The sequence below is a fragment of the Corvus brachyrhynchos genome, unplaced genomic scaffold (genome assembly GCF_000691975.1).
Source record: "Corvus brachyrhynchos isolate BGI_N302 unplaced genomic scaffold, ASM69197v1 scaffold466, whole genome shotgun sequence".
Taxonomy (NCBI): Eukaryota; Metazoa; Chordata; class Aves; order Passeriformes; family Corvidae; genus Corvus; species Corvus brachyrhynchos.
This window is the reverse complement of record NW_008238635.1, coordinates 1,005,261-1,026,043: the sequence shown is the minus strand read 5'-3', so window position 1 is coordinate 1,026,043 and position 20,783 is coordinate 1,005,261. Positions and strand designations below refer to the sequence as shown.

The 20,783-nt window shown below is 42.4% G+C and overlaps 1 protein-coding gene across 2 annotated transcripts in view; it reads left to right on the top strand.

Moving 5' to 3' along the window:
• Positions 1–20,783, top strand: part of RFWD2 (ring finger and WD repeat domain 2) — a 125,090-nt gene that overhangs the window by 65,575 nt on the left and 38,732 nt on the right. For both annotated transcript variants that reach the window (XM_017737437.1, XM_017737438.1), the window contains exon 14: positions 2,997–3,113. In XM_017737437.1, coding sequence (XP_017592926.1) covers positions 2,997–3,113 — 117 coding nt within the window. The remainder of the gene's footprint in view (positions 1–2,996; positions 3,114–20,783) is intronic.

The following is a 20,783-nucleotide window of genomic DNA, read 5'->3' as shown; positions in this document are numbered from 1 at the left end:
TCTGGTAGCAAGATCCTATTCCTGGCTTAGAGCTTTTACAGAGTGGCAGCGGGCTCTTCATCACATGAGCAGATAAGAATTGCACAAGTGACAGGCTGGATGAAACATCTTTGTGTACTAACTGTGAACATCAACACCTTCAGCTATTGTGGTACAGGCTTCTGCCTCTTTTAGTCAGTGTTTAGACACAGAACTGATGCATGGAAAATTAATTTATAAGCTTACACATTTGATGTAAAGCTCCAACTGGGAAAAAAAAAAAAAATCCTCGAAAAGACCTAAACATTTTAAACTGAAAACACTGTTCTGGAGGCATCTTTTTACTACTTTTGTGAGGAGTAGGTGTTCGGCCACATAAAGATGTCTCTCAGCAGCTGCAAAATGAGGAAAAATATGCTTTGAGAACATGTGTTTCAGAAATAGTCAATCTCAGATGGTTGCTTGTCTCATCAACACAATTCTAGATGTTATCAAGACATCTGTGTGTTGTATAATTACTGCCTCGACCGCAGCAAAATCAATGAAAGCTACAGCAAATAAACTCTACCCTTATGAATTATGCTTGATTAACCTGTCAGTTCTTTTTAAAAAATAATGGGCAGTTCTAGGTAAAACTTGACATGTTTCATTATGTGTTGTTATATGTCCCATCTATCCTTTTTATGGTACTGACTAAGGTATAATTGGAGTCTGGTGTATCTCACAGCAGTTAGATCACAGAAATTGCAGGCTCTAATCTGCGCCTGTCAGTTGTAGCGAATATTATCATGACTTTGAGCACATGGGTTGTCTCTTCACCAGATTAAATGGCTCAGCTTATGACCTGCAAGCTTGAATGAAAAGAGGAGCCAAGCTGAAAGGGAGCCCCTCAATTAGCTTCTGCTACAAAGCTGGGAGCAGATGGCCATTTTTTTGTTTGTTTGTTTGGGGCAGGGGGTAGGGGGGGTCAAGGAGAGACTTTGCTGCTTTGGATGCAGCTTTAAATACCTGGTTGGAAGGCTTCAAGATAAGCCTGTGTTGTTTTAATACTAGATTTGGCCAGAGTATTGCTCTGAACTTGAGATCATGTCTACCGCCCCACACTCCTCAGGGTGAAGTGGTGTTGTGTGCTGACACTCTCCTCTTGTAAACGTGTTTTATTTGCTTCTTATCTCATCCATAAACTTGATGGCCTTTACTGCCACCAGAACTTAGACTACTTATCTCTTGGTGTCTGTTCATTTAAGCAAAATGTTAATATTTTCTTGTTTTGCAAAATTCTTCCCTGCTCCTGTTCCCCTCTGCCCCCAAGTGCAGAACATGGTGGAGAATCTTTCTCATCCAGTTGTGCCTGGGAGGAGAGGGCTTCTTAAGCCATGCTTGCATGTAGCCAGATGTTTAGGACAAATATTATAGCTCTGATCAATGAGAATGGATTTTTTTTCTGAAAACCAGCTTCGGGCTGGGTGCTGTTTTCATTGAATTTTACATAATGCTTCTGGGCAAATAGAGTTTGCCACTGGTGTTTGTATTTCTGCTGGTGTCTATGTGTGCTGCTTTCTGGTGGTTCCAGGCAGCTGCCAGAGATCCACACAGTGCTGTACTTACAAGGATTCCTGGGTGTGCTCTGAGCAGTGCTGTTTCCTCCATCCTTGTATGATCAGAAACAGCCTGATTTTGTTGCTTTCATTGCTTGCTATACTATTAAAAAGTGCACTAGAACCAACCTGCCAGTATTCCTCCTTTTCCTTCGTCTTCTAAAACATCCTTGGATCATCGACGTGGAAACCTTGCTTCTCCTTCAAAGCCCCTGGGAAATGCTGACCAAGAGGTGACACAGAGGACCCCTCAGAGAGTGGGGGATGCACCACAAGACTGCTGATCTCTCATGTGTTGGTCACAGTGGGTTGCAAGATTGCTGTTGTTTTGCCATTTTTGCTCACTTCACCTCCAAAGTGATTTTTCAGTAAGAAGACTGTGGAGGACCTGTTGGCCACAGATCTGAAGAAGCCCGTGCAGCTCAAGGGGAGCTCTTGAGGGGATTAACCCTCCATGTAGCTCCTGCATGTTCAACACTGATTCCAGCTTGCTCTGCTTCCAGCCTCAGCTTGTGACACTCAAGTACAGCTTGAGCCACTGATCAAGAAAAGAGGGAGGGGAGAATGTTGAAGTCTTTTCTGCCTTGTAGGCATCAATGGGGCTTGATGCCAGTCTGCTGCTTCTTTATCTGGGCTGAAGGCAGGGTGTTGTTCAGCTTTTAATACCAAGATTAACTATGTGAGGAGCACCTGGCACTCTTCATCGTAAGGTTACATGGTGCTTGAAGTGTTTCTGGTAGGTGGGGAAGGCTGTATTTTGAAAAGCCCTGGTGTTTTTTGTTGGTCATTCTCTGAAGCACTGGAGTGCTTGTGGGAAGAGCTCATTCTAGCACGTAGTATAATCAGTGTTCGTGTGGTACTCTCACAGAACAGTAAAGTTCTTGTATTAAGGGATTATTGCATCATAGGAAGCCAGCATACTGATTTCTCTCCTGTCTGTGCCAGTTTCTCAAGAATAAAACAAGTTGTTCTCACTCACTGTGCATACAATTAGGTATATTTATTCTGTGCAAAGCAGCTTTGCTGTGGAGCAAGGAGTTCTTGCATCCCAGCACAGGGACAAGGAGCAAAAAAGGATGCAGGCCTTCCTGTTCTTTGTTGTACAGATCTGCCCTGCAGTAACCTTAAGCACTGAGGTTGTAGCATGTGGTTAGTCTCCTGCTCTGATGGTCTCAGGTGTGTGGGATGGGGGCTTTTGGCATCTCCTGTGTGTCTAGAGGTGGGCAGGATATTTTCAATGTGAGAATATTCTCAAACTTACCAACCACCAGTGACAACTGACCCTTCAGACTCACTAATGTCTTAGCAACTGAGGCTTTGCAGAATCTTCTTCGTGAAATAACTAGATTTTAGGCCTTTCAGATGAAGTTCATGTTTTTGTTGGTTTGTTTATTCGTGTCTCTCTTTTCCTTTCTCTAGTGAAACTCTGGTCTACCAACTTGGACAACTCAGTCGCGAGCATCGAGGCCAAGGCTAACGTGTGTTGTGTCAAATTCAGCCCATCTTCTAGGTATCACCTAGCTTTTGGCTGTGCAGGTAGGTAAAAGGGATGTGGGGCAAAGGGATATTGTTTCTTCCCTCCTTTATTCTTTATTCCCCCCAAAGATGTGACGTTGGCTGCTGTGCCCAAAACTGGAGTGTCTTTGCCGTTCAATTGTCTCTGAGTAGAACTTCTCAAGTGCCACAATACCCACAGTGACGTGTCAACATCATCCCCCAGCCTGACTTTTTCATTTGGGTGCCTCTATCAGAGATAAAAGGCAGGGGAACAAGCTGCCTAGTGTGTTTATTGGGCTCACTCAGGCAGAGCTGGCTTGTGGGAGTCTCGATGTGCTAACACGACAAGAGCTGCTCTTTCTGTTTTATAATATTGTTCTATAAATACTACAAAGCCATACTGGGAATTTTAACTGGTTTTACCTGAAGCGTGCTGTAAAGCTGGGGCTGTGCATGTTCCCATAGCTCCAACTACAATCCCTGTGGGTGGGCTCATGCTTTCCTAGGCTGGGCAGAGATGGCTGTTAATGTTTTTATTTTTTTGAAGTAGTCAGTGGGGAAGGCACGACGAGCCTTTTATTCACTTAGATTAAATGGTTCTTGGTGATTATACAAAGATTTGAGAGCAGAGCAGGTGTCACTTTGGGAGGAAGCTGTATTGTGCTATGCATAGAGTAACTGAAACTCAGCAGCACCTATAAATGTTTAAGCAGCTCTGTATTTGCTTTCTCCTTGGGGAGTTTTAATGCACTTGTAACTAGTTGTTCTGACAACATTTGTTCTCTGTGGACTCTAGGAGATACATTGATCATTCTTGGAACCACTGGTTTGCCATTTCATTCAGGTGTTCTCATTTCCAGGCTGGTTCTACTTTGGTTGTAACTCTTAGGAGGCAAAAAAATAAACTTGCATTTTGATGCACTGCAAAAAATGGATTCAAGCTGGAGTGTAAAATATTGACTTGCTCGACAGGCATCTTCCTGAAGTTTAGTGAATTACATGTAAAAATAGAGTTGAATGACAATACCTACTAGCAGCATTTGAATGAGAGGGACTGTCTGGGAAAAGCTCTGGGGAAAGATGAGAGCACTAGCTCCAAATGGATCAGCCACTGATTAAAATACAGCTGTAAAGCACCAGGAAACAGAATTCTTCTTGATAAATAGATAACTGCGTTCCTTGCCACCTGAAAGGCAGAGAGGGGGATAAGGCACAGATAAATTGAAGAAGGCTTTTGGAGCTGCAGGGCGTGTGGGGTGAGGAGCAGGTAGGAGTGTCTCTATCCCCACAGGCAGGTCCAACAAACTGGGTTTGTCTTCAGCAAGTGTGTTGTGAAAGAAGCATTGGGAAGCCCTGAAAGTTTCATGGAGGTTTTAAAAGACTACACGTGTGTCTCTATGATTTAGAGGATGCTGAGGGGTAAAATGGTATTTGTACTGAAAGAAGTGTTTACAGCTGCTTGATGTTTGGTAATGGAATCTCTAAATAAAAATTAAAATGGATATTTGATTGATATTATGATTGCTGAAACAATTACGTGGGGTAATTGAACTGATGGAAATTACTTCCCACAAAGGAATTCTAATTGATCTTTCAGCCATGAATACATGTGGAAAACATGGCATATTAAAAGAAATACTAGAATCTTGAGAGACATCATTTCTGACCTCCTAAAAAATAATCAGAGCAAAGAAATGAGTTAGTGTCTACTTTCATACTCCATATAGTAAAACAGTCATGTTTAATGTGTTATGATGGAAACAAAGGTTTTTCTTCATCAGTTTCAGCTGGTCTTGCTTAATGATTTCATTTAGTCTGTGGAAAAAGGAAGATAACTTTTAAATACCATGAGTTGTCACATAGGCTATAAAATTACTAAAGGAAGTGTCAAAGCTGCCTTCCTTGAGTAGTACTAAAAAAAAGCAGGGAACTGGGCACACTGACTTGACCACTCCTGTTTGCCCCCAGTAGGAGTAAAAGTGAGCAATCCACAGCACTAAACACTAATTCAGTGACCAGTGTAGTGGGCAATTTTAGGAAGCTGTCCTAGCCCTGCCTTGGCTTGCTCACACGCTGAGATGATTTTCACATTTTGAAAACTGTTTCAATTACTTTATTCAGTGATTTATTCAAGGATAGAAGAGCCAAGACTTCCTAGCATTTCATGCCCACACAGTCCGGTATTGTATTTAAACAGAAGTGCTGTTTCTGTATATGCTCTCATTTTATTTGCTGATTTGATGGAGCTTAATGCTTAATGTGTGTCTGTATTTTTGTGTGTGTATATATATCTCTATAGTTTAGATGAGGTAAGCAATTCATAAAATGGTTAAGGAAGTATTGGTACTTAATATTTGAGATATAAAAGGAAGAGGTAAATTGATTTACTATACTATTAATAAATTTCATACACATTTCAGTTCCCTTTTTCTATATGCAGAATAGCTCAAAGCCAGCATAACTTCTTTAAGCAATGTAATTTGACTCTGGGTCTAAATTTTTACAGGGTTAGTATTTTTATTTGCTTTTAAGGTTCTCTCTTAACCATCCATAAAGCTGGGGCACTTTTTCATAAGGTCCTGTTCTTTCACACCTTGCTTGAGAAAAGCTCTTCTCTGCCCTTGACAAATGCATCTTGCCCATTTGCATCCCTCTGTTCAGAATGCCTCCTGGAAGTGGGTTTTCCTCATCAGATGCTTCAGCTAGAGCAGCATCTCTGTGCTGGTCCCTCTTTTGCCTTCACCACAGAAATAGGATGACCGTCTTAAGATTCTTTCCACCCTGTCCCCATTTTACATTTCTTCTCACTTGTTAGTAGTAGTTTGGCTGTTGGCCCACCACTCCCCATGATGCTACATTGTGCACAGGTGAAATGTTGAGAGGTACCTTTCTGCCTTCTCCAGTTTTAAAACTCCCTTTTACAGAAAAATTGTAAGGAAGATATGAAAGGCCCTTGGAGATCTACTAACACAGGGCAGGAATTACGTGAGCTGGTGCAGCACAGGGCTCCACAGCCTGCCTTTGCTTCTCATCTGAAGCTTCAGGGCTCTGTAGGGAATCTTGAACCAGAGATCTTGGTTTAATAAAAGCATTTCCACCTGCACCCAGCTGACATGCTGCATTGCCAAATAAAAGGAGGGAACTGAAGGACTGTAGGGATGGATTTTGAAGCGAAGTCAGGCTGTGAACGCTGTGGCACAGTGAGTGAAATGGGGGGTTCTGTCACAGGATTTGCTGTGATGCTTTGATTTAAATGTAGCCATGCTTAAAAGTGTTGTTAGACTGTTTATCTCCGTGAGGAACACTCTTCTTTAGTGGAGAGCACTGACTTGGCTTCAGATGCTGTAGGAAACCAAGCTTTAGTTGCCACTATAAAAGCGAATCCCAGGATTAGCATCTAATATGGATGATATATATATTTCTTTTCTGGACTCTTCACTCTGAAGCTTTTAGATGACCAAAAAAATTTATCTTGGGTAGCTTCAAACAGAACAAATGAGCAATAAACTAGAAATAGAGCCTATAGAAGAGAGAAATGGATATTTGGTCTGGGAAGTAATTCTCTTAAAATCAGGCACTTCAGGTGAGAGGAAAGCTGGCGTGTCTGGGTGCAGCCTGATAAAATCTGTTGCAGTGGAGAGGACACATAAAGAAAAGACCCCTTTTGTCTGTTAGTTTAATAAAATATTCTATTTGCATGCTTCCTGAGTTGAAACATTGTCCAGTATAAACTGTAATCACTGCCAAATACAAAATCAGGTCATTCTGTGGTCTTTTCCTCCTTTTAAAAACAGATAGGGTTTTATCCTAAAATTAGCTATATAAATCATGGCTGAAGTTGTTATTGTTCTGCCTCAGCAATAGCACTGATCTTCTTAACCCATATATTTTCTAGCAGTGCTGTTTCCCTGATTTAAAAACGAAAGTAAAGGCTGAAAATGCATCATGCACTTTGCAGCTGGAATGTCCAAGTTGTGCAGTCTGGGTGAGATCAGACTGTCTGCTAACTTCAGTGAGCTCAGTGTAGCTGTTGATAGTAGGAATGTTTTATTCCCAGCCTGCTGTAATGCTGTCAGCAGCTACCACTGACTTTTTATTTCCCATATATTAGGCAGAGACTTTGTAAGAATTCAGAAATCTGAAGTTTCAATGACATTAGATGCATCATCTTCTCAAATGCTGTGGTTTTTTCCTGTAGGACCACAAATCTAGCAGGTTGGATTGAGAGATGAAAGAGGTTTCTCAGGGCTGCAGAGATGTAGGAGAGAGAGACTGTCTCCTCTCTAGGAGCTTCACAAAATAAGTGGAAGCAGCAGAGAAATACATATAGACAGGGGATAGCAAGAGAACAGCTGCAACATGATCAGAACTTAAGGTTTTGCTGGGTTAGTTTTAGCTTTGATCAGTCCCTAAAACAGATTTGCTGTGTTGTCACAAACTCTTGATAGTGTGGGTTCAGATTAAGTGACCAGGGCAGGGAAGAAATGGGGTAGTGCTGATTGATGTTGATTTTACTACTTACAGCACCAGGGTTTGAGACTCCCTGCGCTGGAGATGCCACACTCCAAATTTTGCTTTTCCATCTCGTCCTTCACACTACCAACTGCATGGCCAAAACTGAATTGCCTTTTTCCTGGATCAGGTTATTCCCTGATCCACTGAGCACCAGTGGCAGCCCCAGCCAGGCTTTTGGCAGCCTGTATCAATGCCATTATTAACAAACAAGGGCAAACCCTCAGTGAACATGAGGTCTGCTCTTGATGCTGAGGTTCTCCTCTCTTACCAGCTCTCTCTCTTCCTTATTCCCTTCCCCACTTTGTGGTTTTCCTTGGAAGGTGATTTTGCCCTTCCTCACCACGTTTTCCAGGCTGTTTAAAGATGTTTCCTGTACACCATCTTTAGCATTACACAATGGTCTTGTATTCTGGTTTTGAATGGTGCTAACCTTCCTTTCCTCATTGAATGGCCACAGAACTAATTGGATACTGTGGATCAGTATCAGCATGATAAAGGACTCCTATTGCTGTCTCAACAGCTTTTTCATTTGCAACTGTTTACCCACCCCTTAAGGTGTCTGCATCACCCTGATGCACTTAACAGTTCAGGGTACATGTGGCTTTGTCATCATCATTCCATTTTCCTAATGTGCCTGATGTCCAAGCGGGGCCACTTTGGAGACTATCCTGGCCAGTGAAGTACTGATTTTTTCTGCTGCAGTAACTGGAACAGTGATTTCTCTTTTTCAAACATCTCCCTGTAGAGTTAGCCTTTCACACTGTTTCAAGTCTGGAGGACTTACCTGGCTTGTCACTCAGCTCAAAAGAATGATGGGATATTAATGGCCAAGAAGGTCGTGTGCCTTTTTGGGAGAGAATTAATGTTTTCCAGCTGAGAGCAAGGTCTTACCTTAATAGATTCTCGTGGGTGAATAGTGTGTTCTATGGAAAGCCTGCAGTGACTCAGAAAGGATCTCTTTGTGTGACTGTATGACACGTTTAGGGTGGAGTTAAGCAGCTTCCTTGGGCTTGAGCTACAAGATTACCTTCAGCATATGAATGGAGCACGGTGTTCAAAGGCACAGACAAAGCTCAGGTATTTCTTTCAAGGCCTGTGGAAAAACTTCACAGCAGTGCTCAGAATTCAACCTTGATGAAAACAAAGTGGCATGCAGCAGTCCAGGGCTTGCCCATTACTTGGACAAGACTTTACCTGCAGTGTGTTTTTTCATTTTGTGGATAGTTAAAATCCTTCTTCTAGTCCATGATCTCTGAGGCTGTTGGCCAGGGGAAGTAGGGGACAAGGTCTGTGTTTTGGAAGTGCACATTTGTCGCCTTTAATTCAAACTCATTCCAAAATTCACTGCAAAGGCTTTGTTTGTTTTGCATTTGAAAGCATTTACAGCACTTCAGTCAGTTAAGGGTTGTTTGGAGGAATCTGCATTTTTGGCCAGTATGGCTGTCATCATATTTCTGTCCCAAAGCACTTATTGTAGTGGAAGCACTGAGTTTAGTGGGATTTTTTGGGTGAGAGCACCTCTTTGAATGTTTGACTTACATGTTATCCCTCTTCGTGCACCCTGGGATGTAAATGAAGGTGAAGTATCAAACCATGCCTTCTGCTGTTCTGGTGAAGACAATCTTTCTGGCTCTGGTAGGTAGATCACATTCTACTTCTGCTCGGGACAGACAGTGAGGAGAACTGCAGCTATGCCATGTTATTTCGACTTGAGATGTTTGTAGTTAAGCTGATGTTTCTGTTCCTGCACCTCAGGGATGCTGCCAGGCACTGTCTTCCTGCCTTGCTGCCACTGCTTCCTAGGAAATCACAGAGGGACCTGAAAGCTCTCATCAGTGTGCAGGATGTGTTGCATGTGCAATTTTCACATAAGCCTCAAGAGTTTAAGAGCTGATACAACTTTTTTACTTGCACAGAAGAAGTGGTATCTGACTTGTCTTGGATAAAGTGTTTGCAATGAATAGTGAGTAACAATATAGAGACCTACTGGGAGTTTCCTAACTTTATCCCAGAGGTCATCACACTTAAGTAACAAGTGAATGAATAAAATGAACTTGAAAAGCTCCATTTGATTCTCTAGAGAAAAGGATAAATCTGTCATTAGCAGAAATGAGCGTGCTAATTGTTTGCTTAAATATTCTTTTCCTGAACATTTTGTCTTACAACTGGCATAGAAGTCATTTAGTCAATGTGATGAAATTCAAATTTAAATTGAAATGAGCCTTGAAATTCAGGAGCAGATAGGCAACTCCAACATTCATCTTTTACTCAGAATGCCAAATTGCTCTTGCTGCTAGCTGTTGCTCTATCCCTTAAGAGTTTAATGCTTTCCAACCTCGGCAGTTTCCAAAGCTGCAGTTTTTCTGGTAGCTCATTCAAAGGAATTGCTCTTTGGAATGACATCCTTTGTAATGGCTTCCTGTGTTTCCTCCTGTTCAGACTGGTGCACAGATTAGCTGTTCCAGCCTTTTATTTGGGTACTGTGCTTCCATGCTAACTGGTGAAGACTGTCACATTGCTCAGGAGAATCTGTAACCGGTGAGTGCAGTGTGGGCTCTCATCTCAAAGGCCTCTTTTCGTAGTGTCTGAGCATCTAAACATTGCATGAGTTTTTAAGAGCAGAGTTTTGAATGTTTGGGCAAGGTTCCTGTTAGCCAATTAAATCTCAAGAAGAAGACAAGAAGTGAGCCTGTAGGTGCTTGTGCAAATCCAGTTGCTCTTCACGCGTTGCTTCTTTTCCACGTGGGATACCTGTGTATCATCATATGCTTTCCTGTGCTTGTTTCCCTGTATACATAATCCACCATACCTTTGGTTTAAGCCTTCTTATCTGAAGCTTGGATTTTAGCATTTGGGACACTATATTTAATACCCTTCCTCTCTTCCAGTGGAGCCTGCTGCGAGGTCAGTTTAGGTAATGAATCACATCGTCATCTCCAGAACCTAGTTAAGAAGGCTAATACCTCCTCAGGCTAGTGAAGCAAAATGTAGTTCTGGACTAAAATCAGGTTTGACTGATAATTTGGCAGACTCAGGTTCTCAGGAGCGTGCGCTTTCCTTTCCTTAGAGCCACTTTGACTGCTCTCAAGCCTGTTTGGTTCTCTTTGTATGATGTCTGCTAATACAACAGAAACCTGAAAGCTATTGCTTCATGAATGCACTCTTAAAATCTTAGGGAGGATGTTCCTGTTTACATCTGTCCTTTGTAATGCCTCAAGCTCTTGTCTACATGATCTTGACCTCTTGGAGTGTGTGGTTCCAGGGAATCTGACTGTGCTGCCCTTTCCCTCCATCACAGCTCCATGACTTGTGCAACTTTGATTCTTTCAAGAGCCAGAGCTGACACGGCTTTTGCAGTAAGAAGAGTATTTGTTGTGTGCAGTACGTATCTTGAATTGAGAGAGATGCGTTCAGCAAATGGCACGGTGTTTTTGGCTTTGATAGATGAACCCAGCTCTCTTTGTACAAATAAAGACTCCTGGTGCTCATGTAAGAAGTTTCATCTCTTCCAAGGTCTGGTACATTTAAACAGCATGGATTGAAGCGCCTTTTACCATAAAATGGCTGTTCTTCAGATGTTCTAGGTGTCATAAAATTTATTTTGGATATCAGGTTACAGGGACTAGTGCATGTAGAGTTATGCATGTTACATAGCCAGTAAGAAAAGCTGGGTTAGGAGCATAATTGAATGCTGCCTCTGAACAGTGCATAATTATTTTCTCCTCCTTCAGATGTAAAGAATGAATTCTTTCCAAAGCTGCAGGTTATTACTGCTGTTGTCTTCATTAGTTTTGTAGCATTAGTAAACCTTGCTTGGGTGTACTGAATATTTCGTTTCTCCAACAAGTCTGATAGATGACAATCCTTGAATTGCACAAAAGCCGTCTATACCTCGTTCCTGTGAGAAATTGCTGTAGCTCTTCAGAACCATAAAGGTCAAAGTTTCAAAAGAGTTCTAGAGAAATCTCTTTTGCTTCCCTCTCCCATCAGAGCCCTTTTCTCAACTGATTAATATCTAATGTTTTATGTCTCCTCCTTCTCTCCTTAATACAAGACAAGTTATTTAGGGTGCAGGCTTTATGGGCTGCTCTGTCAAAAGCTTTAGACAAGTCAGTAAAAAAATGTCCCCACTGTGTAAAGACCATTATCCATAACCTGGCAAATATTGTCTGTGACTTTGAGCCGTAGGGAATCCGTGGAACACAGAGGTTAAAAACCCAGTTGGCAGTTCCCATCAAGGCTGCTGTTCTCTTCATCTGTTCAGCAGAGGGAGATATAGATCTTTAGAGGAATGCTAGTGCTGGTGTATATTTTTTTAAAAAATAGTACAGTGGGTGTGAGATGCAAATCACTGGCTGAAGCAGGGTATAGCCTTTCCTGCACAGCTCTGTCAAAATATTTCAAGTGCTGACCTGAAACCCTCTGCTGGCACATCCCTGAGCCTTTCTTTTGTAGAAGGAAAAGTAGAAGGGTCTTATTGTGATGTTGGTTTTGCCAGAGGTTAAACTGAGGCTACCAGACGTTCAATCTAAGCTCAGCTCTTTGTTTCAGTTTTCATGGAGTGGATCTTTCTCATGGTGCTCCTTTTATCATCCAGTTTGCTAAAAAGAACACTGTTGGTCATTTACCTTCTTCTCAAAGCTGTGTTCTTTGTTCGTTTAAATGAAGACCTGGGCTGATTTCTGCTGAATACCCTAAATATGATTTTTTTGAGGGTGGATTTCCATTGGATTATGTAAATCGAATTTTTGGAGGCTGTTGCCCATCGTCTGTATTGCAGCGTAGGAAAATGAGATTAAGTTGTCATCCCCAAATACCCATGTGCCTTTCTCTGCTTTAGAAACTTCCTTTCATCTCCTTGCTAACATCACGGGCTCTGTAGCTTCCTCACTTTGAAGGGTTTTGTTTGGTTTCCTTTTTTTTTTTTTAAGATTTTGCCACCAGCAAGATGAATCACACAGACCTTGCTTAATCTTGTATAGTCTTTAGAGCTCACGGAGGAGGTTTTTGCCTGCAGAGAAAATATGTATTGAATGCTTTCCTCAAGTTCAGTCCCTTTTAGGGTGGCCATTGAATGTTTGACACCTATGAAGATGGGGTGTGCAGGACCTCCCCAGGAGTCTGGTACCACTTGTAGAGAGAGCACTTGTCTAGACAGAACTCTGAGGGCAAATATGAACAAAGTGCCGCATCCCAAATCATCTTGGACACACACGAAATACAAAATAAGGGCATTGTTCCAGTTTGCTGCTGTGGACCAGAGCATTGCTTCTAGAAGAGATTGCTGAGATTCCCCCAGGGCTGCAGAAAATGGTTATTCAGAGGAAAACTGTTCCTTCGCTGCAAAGGAAACTTCAGGTACAAAGAAGAGGAAAAAGCAAATGCATCAAATGAGTAATTTTGTGTTAGTTATAGAAACAAAGCGCTTGCAGTTTCTGCTGGAACAAAAAATTGTGACTACAAAGCCATATCCAGCAAACATTTTAATGTGCCTGTGATAATGGCTGTTGAGATAAATTTTTCTTGCTCTATTTGGGCTTTTTTGGAAGGGAAAGTACAAACAGGAAAAATAAAAGATACCAGTTATCTTTGCCTGCGCTGCAGTGTTCTGAGGGGAGGTGTTGGGGTGAAATGGGTTGGTTTCTGCTGTCTGCTCCTCGTGTGATTTGTCATGCTGCAGGAGGGGAAATGGCACTCTGCGTTCTTCAGCAAGATGCTCTGGATAGCTCCATCTGCAAAGGTTCTTCTCTTTGGGCTCTATCAAACCCATCTTTAATCCCTTGCCTTTACAGTAAGGGAAATGGTTTGTACAGAGGGCACTGATGTCAACTTTACTGTTGTTGATGTTACCTAGTTTCTTCTTCAGAAAATTCTCGTGCTAATTTTTAGTGCAGAGCTTTATTCCTGTGACTTCAAGTCCACTTTTTCCTGTCCCTAATGCGTTGTCATCTCTTTTCTTGTCCTGAAGCATCTATTTCTTTTATGAAGTGGAAGCTATCACACTGTTCTCTCCCAGAAATGGTTTGTGGTAGGCCAAAGCCTGCACTGATCATATCCCATCCCAGTATTACTCTCTCAAGTGAAATAAATCTCTTTAAAGTGTTTGTTGGCTGGAAGGCTTCTTCACCATTCTTTGTCAAATGCCACCTGGCATTTCTGTTGCTGTAATAAAGACCCCTTTTTCTTCCCCACACTCTTTTCCTGTCCTGGAGGAGACCCAAGATTAAGAATTTTTTCTTAATCTTTTTTGGGGGAGGGGCTGGTGGGGGGTCACTGCATGAAGTTACACTTGTCTTGTTGGGTTGAATTATTCCCAAAGATGGAATGTTCAGCTGTCCTATGTCCCCGGTCCTCTCTCCAGAGCAAGACCCACATATGGATGTTCAAACTCCAGCCTGCCTCTCTGCTGTAGGGAAGATGAAATCTCCACCCTAAGCTTTCTGAACAAAGCCACCTCAGTCAGATCTGCGAGTACTGTTGTTTGGTATTACAGGCTTGGCAGCAGTTAAAATTCAGCAGTTCATTTTCTTTTTAACTAGTAAGAAAAAAAAGTTGAATTAAAGGAGAGCTAAGGTTGTATGGCAGTGCTTCATGCCACCCCCATCGTGTGGGCGTAGACAGACAAAACCTGAAACATCTGAGAAGGCAGAAACTTGTGCAGCAAAACACAGCCTAAACATATTGCTGTAATGCTGAGAGGTGGGCTAATGCCTTGCCTTTCTTATGTCAATAGCAAATAGCTTAAGCAAGTTTGTATTAAAAAAAATTTCTCCCTAATCCTTTGACATAAGAGCAGTTTCAAGACAGCTGAGGGAAGAGTTTATAGAATTGTCTTTGGAAATGCTGGGAGCATGACTGAGTAGGACTCTTGAACACAATTATTTCACTTGGAAACTGAATCCAACTTTGCAGTCGTCCCACCTTTGACTGGGCAGTTGGACTGGCTGGATTTCAGAGGTCCCTTCCAACCTACAGTACTCCATGACTTTGAGGGCCCTTGAGCAAGAATGGATTTCTAACAGAAATTGCATTCTATATAGGATTAAGTTTCATTTGAGCTTCCCCATAATTAAATTGAGTTGTCTTTCAACCAGTCTTTGATATCATTGCCTTGGCAGGGAGGCTCCATTTCCTGGTTCCACTTTTTTTATTGATGGCTTTTGAGTTAGTCTGTAAGTAACTCTGGAGCTTGGTGGATGGCTTTGGTAGATTTCCTCTGGAATTAAAGGAAATGTGTTTTCAAGTATTTCATTTTCAAGGTTTGGGCTCTGATGGTAGCCATCTGCCTTTCCTCGGGTGTTTGAGGGAGCAGCACTTGGTCACCCAGCCCTTGTTCAGGTTTCTCTAAGGACCAAGGTACCCTAATGTGCCGTGCCATCCTTAGTGTACTGCATGGAAGTACAGCCATTTGAGTTTATTTTTAAATCAGGATGTTTTTCCTTTTTATTTCCTTCTTCTTTCTCCTCCCTAACAGAAGAAGAGTTTTTCCTTGTGAAAACTGAGGTTTCCTGTGAGCCTCCTGATCCTGTTTCCATTTTTAATGCAGCCAAAGACTTTACCTTTGTGGATGCAAGCTTCTTTTTTTATAGCAAGGAATCACACTGAGCCTGGCTGAAAAAGAGACTTCTGGTTAACCCATCTAAAGTTCTGTTGTTCTACCTCTTGTTTATCTGTGGGCAGCAAATACTCATCAAGATGGCTTATCCCCTCTTTCATGACTTACCACTTAGGGAAATAACAGCAGGTACTCTTTCCTTTTACCCAGAGACACTCAAAACAAGCTTTGATTTGAACCACTGTGCTCTGGACACGTGAAGGCATAAGGATGTAGTTACATTTTCCTGCTAAACAAGTTGCCTAGATACAATTCTCAGAGCCCTGAAAACGGAGTGATCTTGCTTACACTTGGTATACAGAGCAGAAACGAGTGAAAGGAAAGATCAATTTATGTAGGTAGATGTTTAAATATCTATAATTGGGTGTCAGCTATCCCCTTCAATGTTTGAGTGATAGAGGCTTCCTCAGGATCTCTGAAGTCATTTTTTTTAGCCAGTGGAAATAAAACCGAAATGAAATGTTACAAAGTCATGTCTCTCCTCTTCCATTCTGATGAAAAGCATTTTGTGGGCTTGTTTTATATCCTTCTATTTTGCTGTTCTTTTGGTTTCCCCAGGATAATCTAACTGATGGCGAGCAGAGGTATCTTGCACCAAGTTTGCTCTTACTCAGTTTGTCTTGTTAAACAAGTCGTTTAAATACACTCCCTCAGACTATAAACATCTCCTGTTGTTACTGCTGATGTACAGAGTTTCACTGGTGAAAACAAGCCAGACTTGATCCCAGAGTTTCACTGGTGAAAACAAGCCAGACTTGAAGCCAAAGCCAGACTTCGAGCCAAAGCTCGAAGTTCCTATGGAGGAAAACAGACAAATGAAGAAGATGGGGCAGTCATGAGCTGAGGACGTGAGTTACTAGATGTAACAAATCAGATCGTCATGGTCAGAGAAGCACAAGAGCACATTAGAGATTACACTCCAGCCTCAGTGTAAAACTTTTCAGTAAAAGATCTGTAGCACGAGGTGTGCAGGACTGGAGGCTGTAGCCAGAGCATTAATGCACGAAATTATTTTGACCTTTAGGTTTGCTGTTGAAGATATATTTTATTAAAAAAAAAAAAAAAGTCCAAGATGTGCTTTAATCACAGGATACTTCTACCAGGCCACTTAATTAACATCTGGCTGCCTACCCGACAGCTCTGCATTTGAATATGGGCATCTTCTTGTCTGTGATATTCATCTGCTGTGGAACAAGGAGCACCACTTACATTCTCAAGTCTGTGAGCGCTGAGAAATCCAAGTAATGTAAAGGACTTATTTTTTTAATGGATCAATAATCTAAATACTGAGCAGTTGAGAAATGTGCATTTTTAAATGATTGAAATAAGAAAAATGGGCATTGATTCTCCAGCAATTTAGTTTTCCAGGAGAGAGCCACAGAACTTTTGTATGCAGCTCTTGGGGCTTTCTAGTTGTTACATCCTATGAATATAAAACTGTTGCATTGCAGGTAAATTTTTGTTTTGCTGTCCTTGGCTTGATATTCCTTCAAGTAAGTGGTTCTTGGTTGAAAAAAGCCTGGGGGGTCTTGTGAATTAGCTGATGCTGATTAATGTTCATGGTGAAGGTGGGTGAAACACATGACCTAGAAGATGAATGTTACCTGGAATTGCTGGGTAGCTGGAGAGTGGGATTGCTCTGCTCTCTGGTTTTTGTGTGTGGCTGCCTGGTGTGTGCTGGTACTCAGTGAAAAATTGCTGGTCTGTGATGCCCTGTCATAACCCTCGCTGCTCTTTGTGGAGCTGCTGCTCATCAGTACACAGCAAGAGCTTTACAACAGGTGGTGTTGAACCTAAAGCCCGTGGGTAACAGCAGCTTTGTAAGTTTTAGTAACAAATCTAAATGTAAGGAAAATCACTTTTAGCAAAAACAGACTTTGTCCTTTTCTTTCTTTTGTTTAAATAACCAAAAATCCAAGATCCATCCCATTTTTCTGAACAACTCGGAGATTACCTAAGATGCTGCTGGCTCCATTAGCAATTCCCAATTCTCTTATTTTAGAAGTTCTTAAACCTGATTTCCTATGGCTGTGGTAACCACATCATGAGTTCATTTACTGCATCCCCACCCCTGCAACCAAGCTGAATCCAAGAATTGAGACTGAGGAGGTGCTGATCCCTTCACCTTGTTCAGCACAAACCCATCCTCCTCTTTCGCCCTTTGGCTGCCAGCTGGAGTCTTGTGAATTTATGAGCAGCTGAGCAGTGAGGGATGCCATCCTTTGCTGACACGGGTTGTATTTACTGAAGAGGTGGCAAGATCTCTCAGAAGTTTGGAGAAGTCTGAATTCTTGATGAGTTGTCACTAGATGGCTCAAAGGTGAAAGCAGCAGTGTCTTAAGGGAAAGTAAGCTGAGCGTAATGGAAAAGCACTGTTTAAAAACTCAGGCTTGTGGTCAGGGACCTCTCAGCAGCAATGGCAGAGCTTAGCTGCCCTTTTTGCCTTCTGAGACCACTTAAAAACAAATGTATAAAAAATAAAATGACTTCCCAGCAAACATTTGAATTCAGAAAACGTAGCAGCGGATTTCTGTCGTGCTCAGCTTCTGCAGTGACATTGAACTAGATGACAATTGTTCTGGAGTGTTTAATTTGTTATGAAATATATAGATGTTCTTTCCCATTATTTCATAAATATTTAAATTAAGCCTGAATGCAGAAGAAAAGGTAAAGCAGGGAGCTGTTGCTGCCCAAGGGTTGGGTGGGCGGGAGGCTTTAACTCTGTAAATGTCAATTCTGAGATGAACTTATTCTAAGTGAGTTTTCTAGTTGGGGTGGAAACTGGCTGAATTATGATATTAATGTTCATTTTGAGGAGCAAACAAGAAGCAAATACCCCTGGTGTTGCTGGTTAGTAGTGGAGCATGCTCCCTGGTCTGCCAGGGATGCCGAGGGCAGGAGCCAGCGCTGGGATGCTGGGTGAGCTTAAAGGTGGAGTTGAGGAAGTGTTTGATTCCCCTCATTGCCCACTCCATTTCCATTACCTTCAGCTGCCTCTTGGGAAAAACTCGTTTTCTGAGCCTCCTGGAGCAACCTGCCACCTCCCCTCAGACCTGCTGGTGTGCCAGGGATGCTGCCCATCCCAGACAATTCAGCCTCATCAAAGTCCACCAGGCAAGGCTTCTGCTGGGGTACCTGGGAGTTGTATTTTTCCCATTTAACTTCACTTTGGGGCTCTCTGCTTCCTCAGCAGATGGCATTTTTATCATGTTTTTTGCAAAGTCCATATGGCCTACAAGAGAGAGTATCTCTTTTAATTGTAAAACATGACCACCTGTTCAGATTTTAATGAATGCAGTGAGCATTCATCTTCATACAGCTACTTAAAAATAGCTGCTTCAATGGAATTAAAAAAAAAACCAAAACACAAAAACAAACAAAAAGCTAAAACTCAGTTGGGCACCAACACTTCGTCTGCTGAAATAATCAATTAATAATTAAGTGGCTAATTTTAGAGCCCAGTGGCCTTGCTGGTTCCCTCAGCCCCGTTGTGATGAGAGCAGACAGTGATTGATTGCCCTGCCGATGCCGAGAGGCACAGCCGTGCTGGGGCCAGATGCTGGCAGGCTCTGAGCTGTTTACTGGGATATTTGGAAGGTGAATGCAACTTCGTGGCTCTGCTCTGCAAATAGACTTGTCTGCCCTGCTATGGCTCTCTCCTCTCTGCATTGCTCCAGCTGCTCACATGCAGACATCTGCAGGTAGCCCTTTCCCTGCCTCTTTCTGAAGGATAAAATCTGGTGCTCAAAAAGGTGCCCTAATGATGGGCCAGCGTTGAAACTGTATGCAAAAATAGACTTGAAAGGCTTATCCACTAACTGATTCCTAATAAAAAGCCCTGCTAGAATCATTCTGCTCATTAAAATAGTAATTGCCAGTTAACTGTTTCATAGCTCCCACAGGTCTGCTCTATAGATGGAAAAACTGTGGAGTTTCTTGGCTCCAGCTTTCAGAGTAGAAGAGACCAAGATGCCCAAATCTTGCTGGAGTGTTAATGCTTAATTCAAAGTCCCTTAGAAAATTATCCCATTATTCAATAAGCCTGTTGCAACATCATGTTGTTCTACAGCTAATTAAAATACCCAAATGGTAGGAGCACAGTGGGATTTTGGTTATTTGGAGGTTTAATATTTCAGAGGTGAAAGGCACAGGAGCTCTTTAAAAGACTGCTTGGGGCACAGCAGCTTCAGTGCTGATGGTAAAGGATGCAATAGCTGCTGGGTTTCAACACAACAGAGTAATTTGGCAGAGTAAGTGGTGGAGAAAACTTGGTGTGGTTGCTTGGAGTATCTGCTTTTACACCTTGAGGAGGAAGAGGGCCAGAAATCCTCACCCAGAGAGGCCTGTGAGCCGGTCATCTGCAGAGAGTAAAGTGCTGGGGGCGGTGAGAGGGGAAGGTGGCTTGCCTTGTTTGATTGAAGGTACTTCTGACACAGCTCCTGCCCCATCCTGCCATGGCCACCAATTAGCTCCTTAATCTGGGGGAGGAGCTCCCCTTGCTGGTCCGATGGTGGTTGCAGTAGCTTGATTGATGTAACCCTGGTTATCTCTCAAACCACCTGGGGTTTTGAGGCAGCGGGTCTCTCAGCTGTACAGAAGACAACACCCAGCTTTGAAATGCTGTGTAAATACAACAATAGCTGTAGCTATTGGCATTTAAGTTCATTTCTGTGTAATCTTTGTGATGAACTTCCACCAGTGGGATGTTATTTCAGTGGGAGGAGGGTCAGAGCAGTTTTCAGCTGATGTCTGGGTATCACAAGTTGCTCGGTGAGAGAGATGTCCAGCTTGGTTTCCATGTGTGTGGCCGTCCCTCCCTGCACTTCCAGAATATTCTGCAAGGGGTAATTAAATGAAATTCAACATTAAATGCTGAAAGTTGGGAGGGGAGCAGTTTATTAACCTTGTTGAGCTGGAAGGAGCGCTGGGAGGGTGTTTGGGGCTTGGGGCTCATGAGGTTTTCTCTTCTTGGTTTTCTGTTTTCTTGGGAATTGGTATTTAGTTGTGCAGAAAAGAAAATGTATCACTGATTCTGCTGTGACCCCTTTTATATGGTTGTGGCACTGGGGCACATCTGTGAATTAAATCTTAAGATGAACTGGAATTTAGTCTGTTCCCTCGTTAGCAGAAATGCTAATTCTTTCTTGATTAGTAATAAAGTCAGAGGAGAGAAGCAAAAAACAGAGGTATGAAGGTTATCCATCCAGAAGCAAGCATGGCAAATTTAATCCTGTTTTTCCACAATCCAGTTTAAGTAGGAGATTGAGTTTTTACCCTCGAGTTCTTCAAGTTTTCCAAGAGGGGACAGCTTGAGAAAGGGAAAGGAGGATGCTGGGAATTAGAAATAGCAGTTGGAGTGGCTGGGCAGGGAGGTGAGAAGGCAGGCAGAAGAGGTGAGAGCACTTTTAGCTGTTGCCTTGAACATGAGTCTTACGGGTACATGGGCTTGGCAGGAGGACACGGGTACAGGCACACACAAGTGAATGCACCTTTTTCCCTTCCTGACCCTTTGAAAGGGAGCATGGACCCTTGTGGAGTGAATTTTGGGGCTGTTTTAGGAAGCCTGCCTAACCACTCTT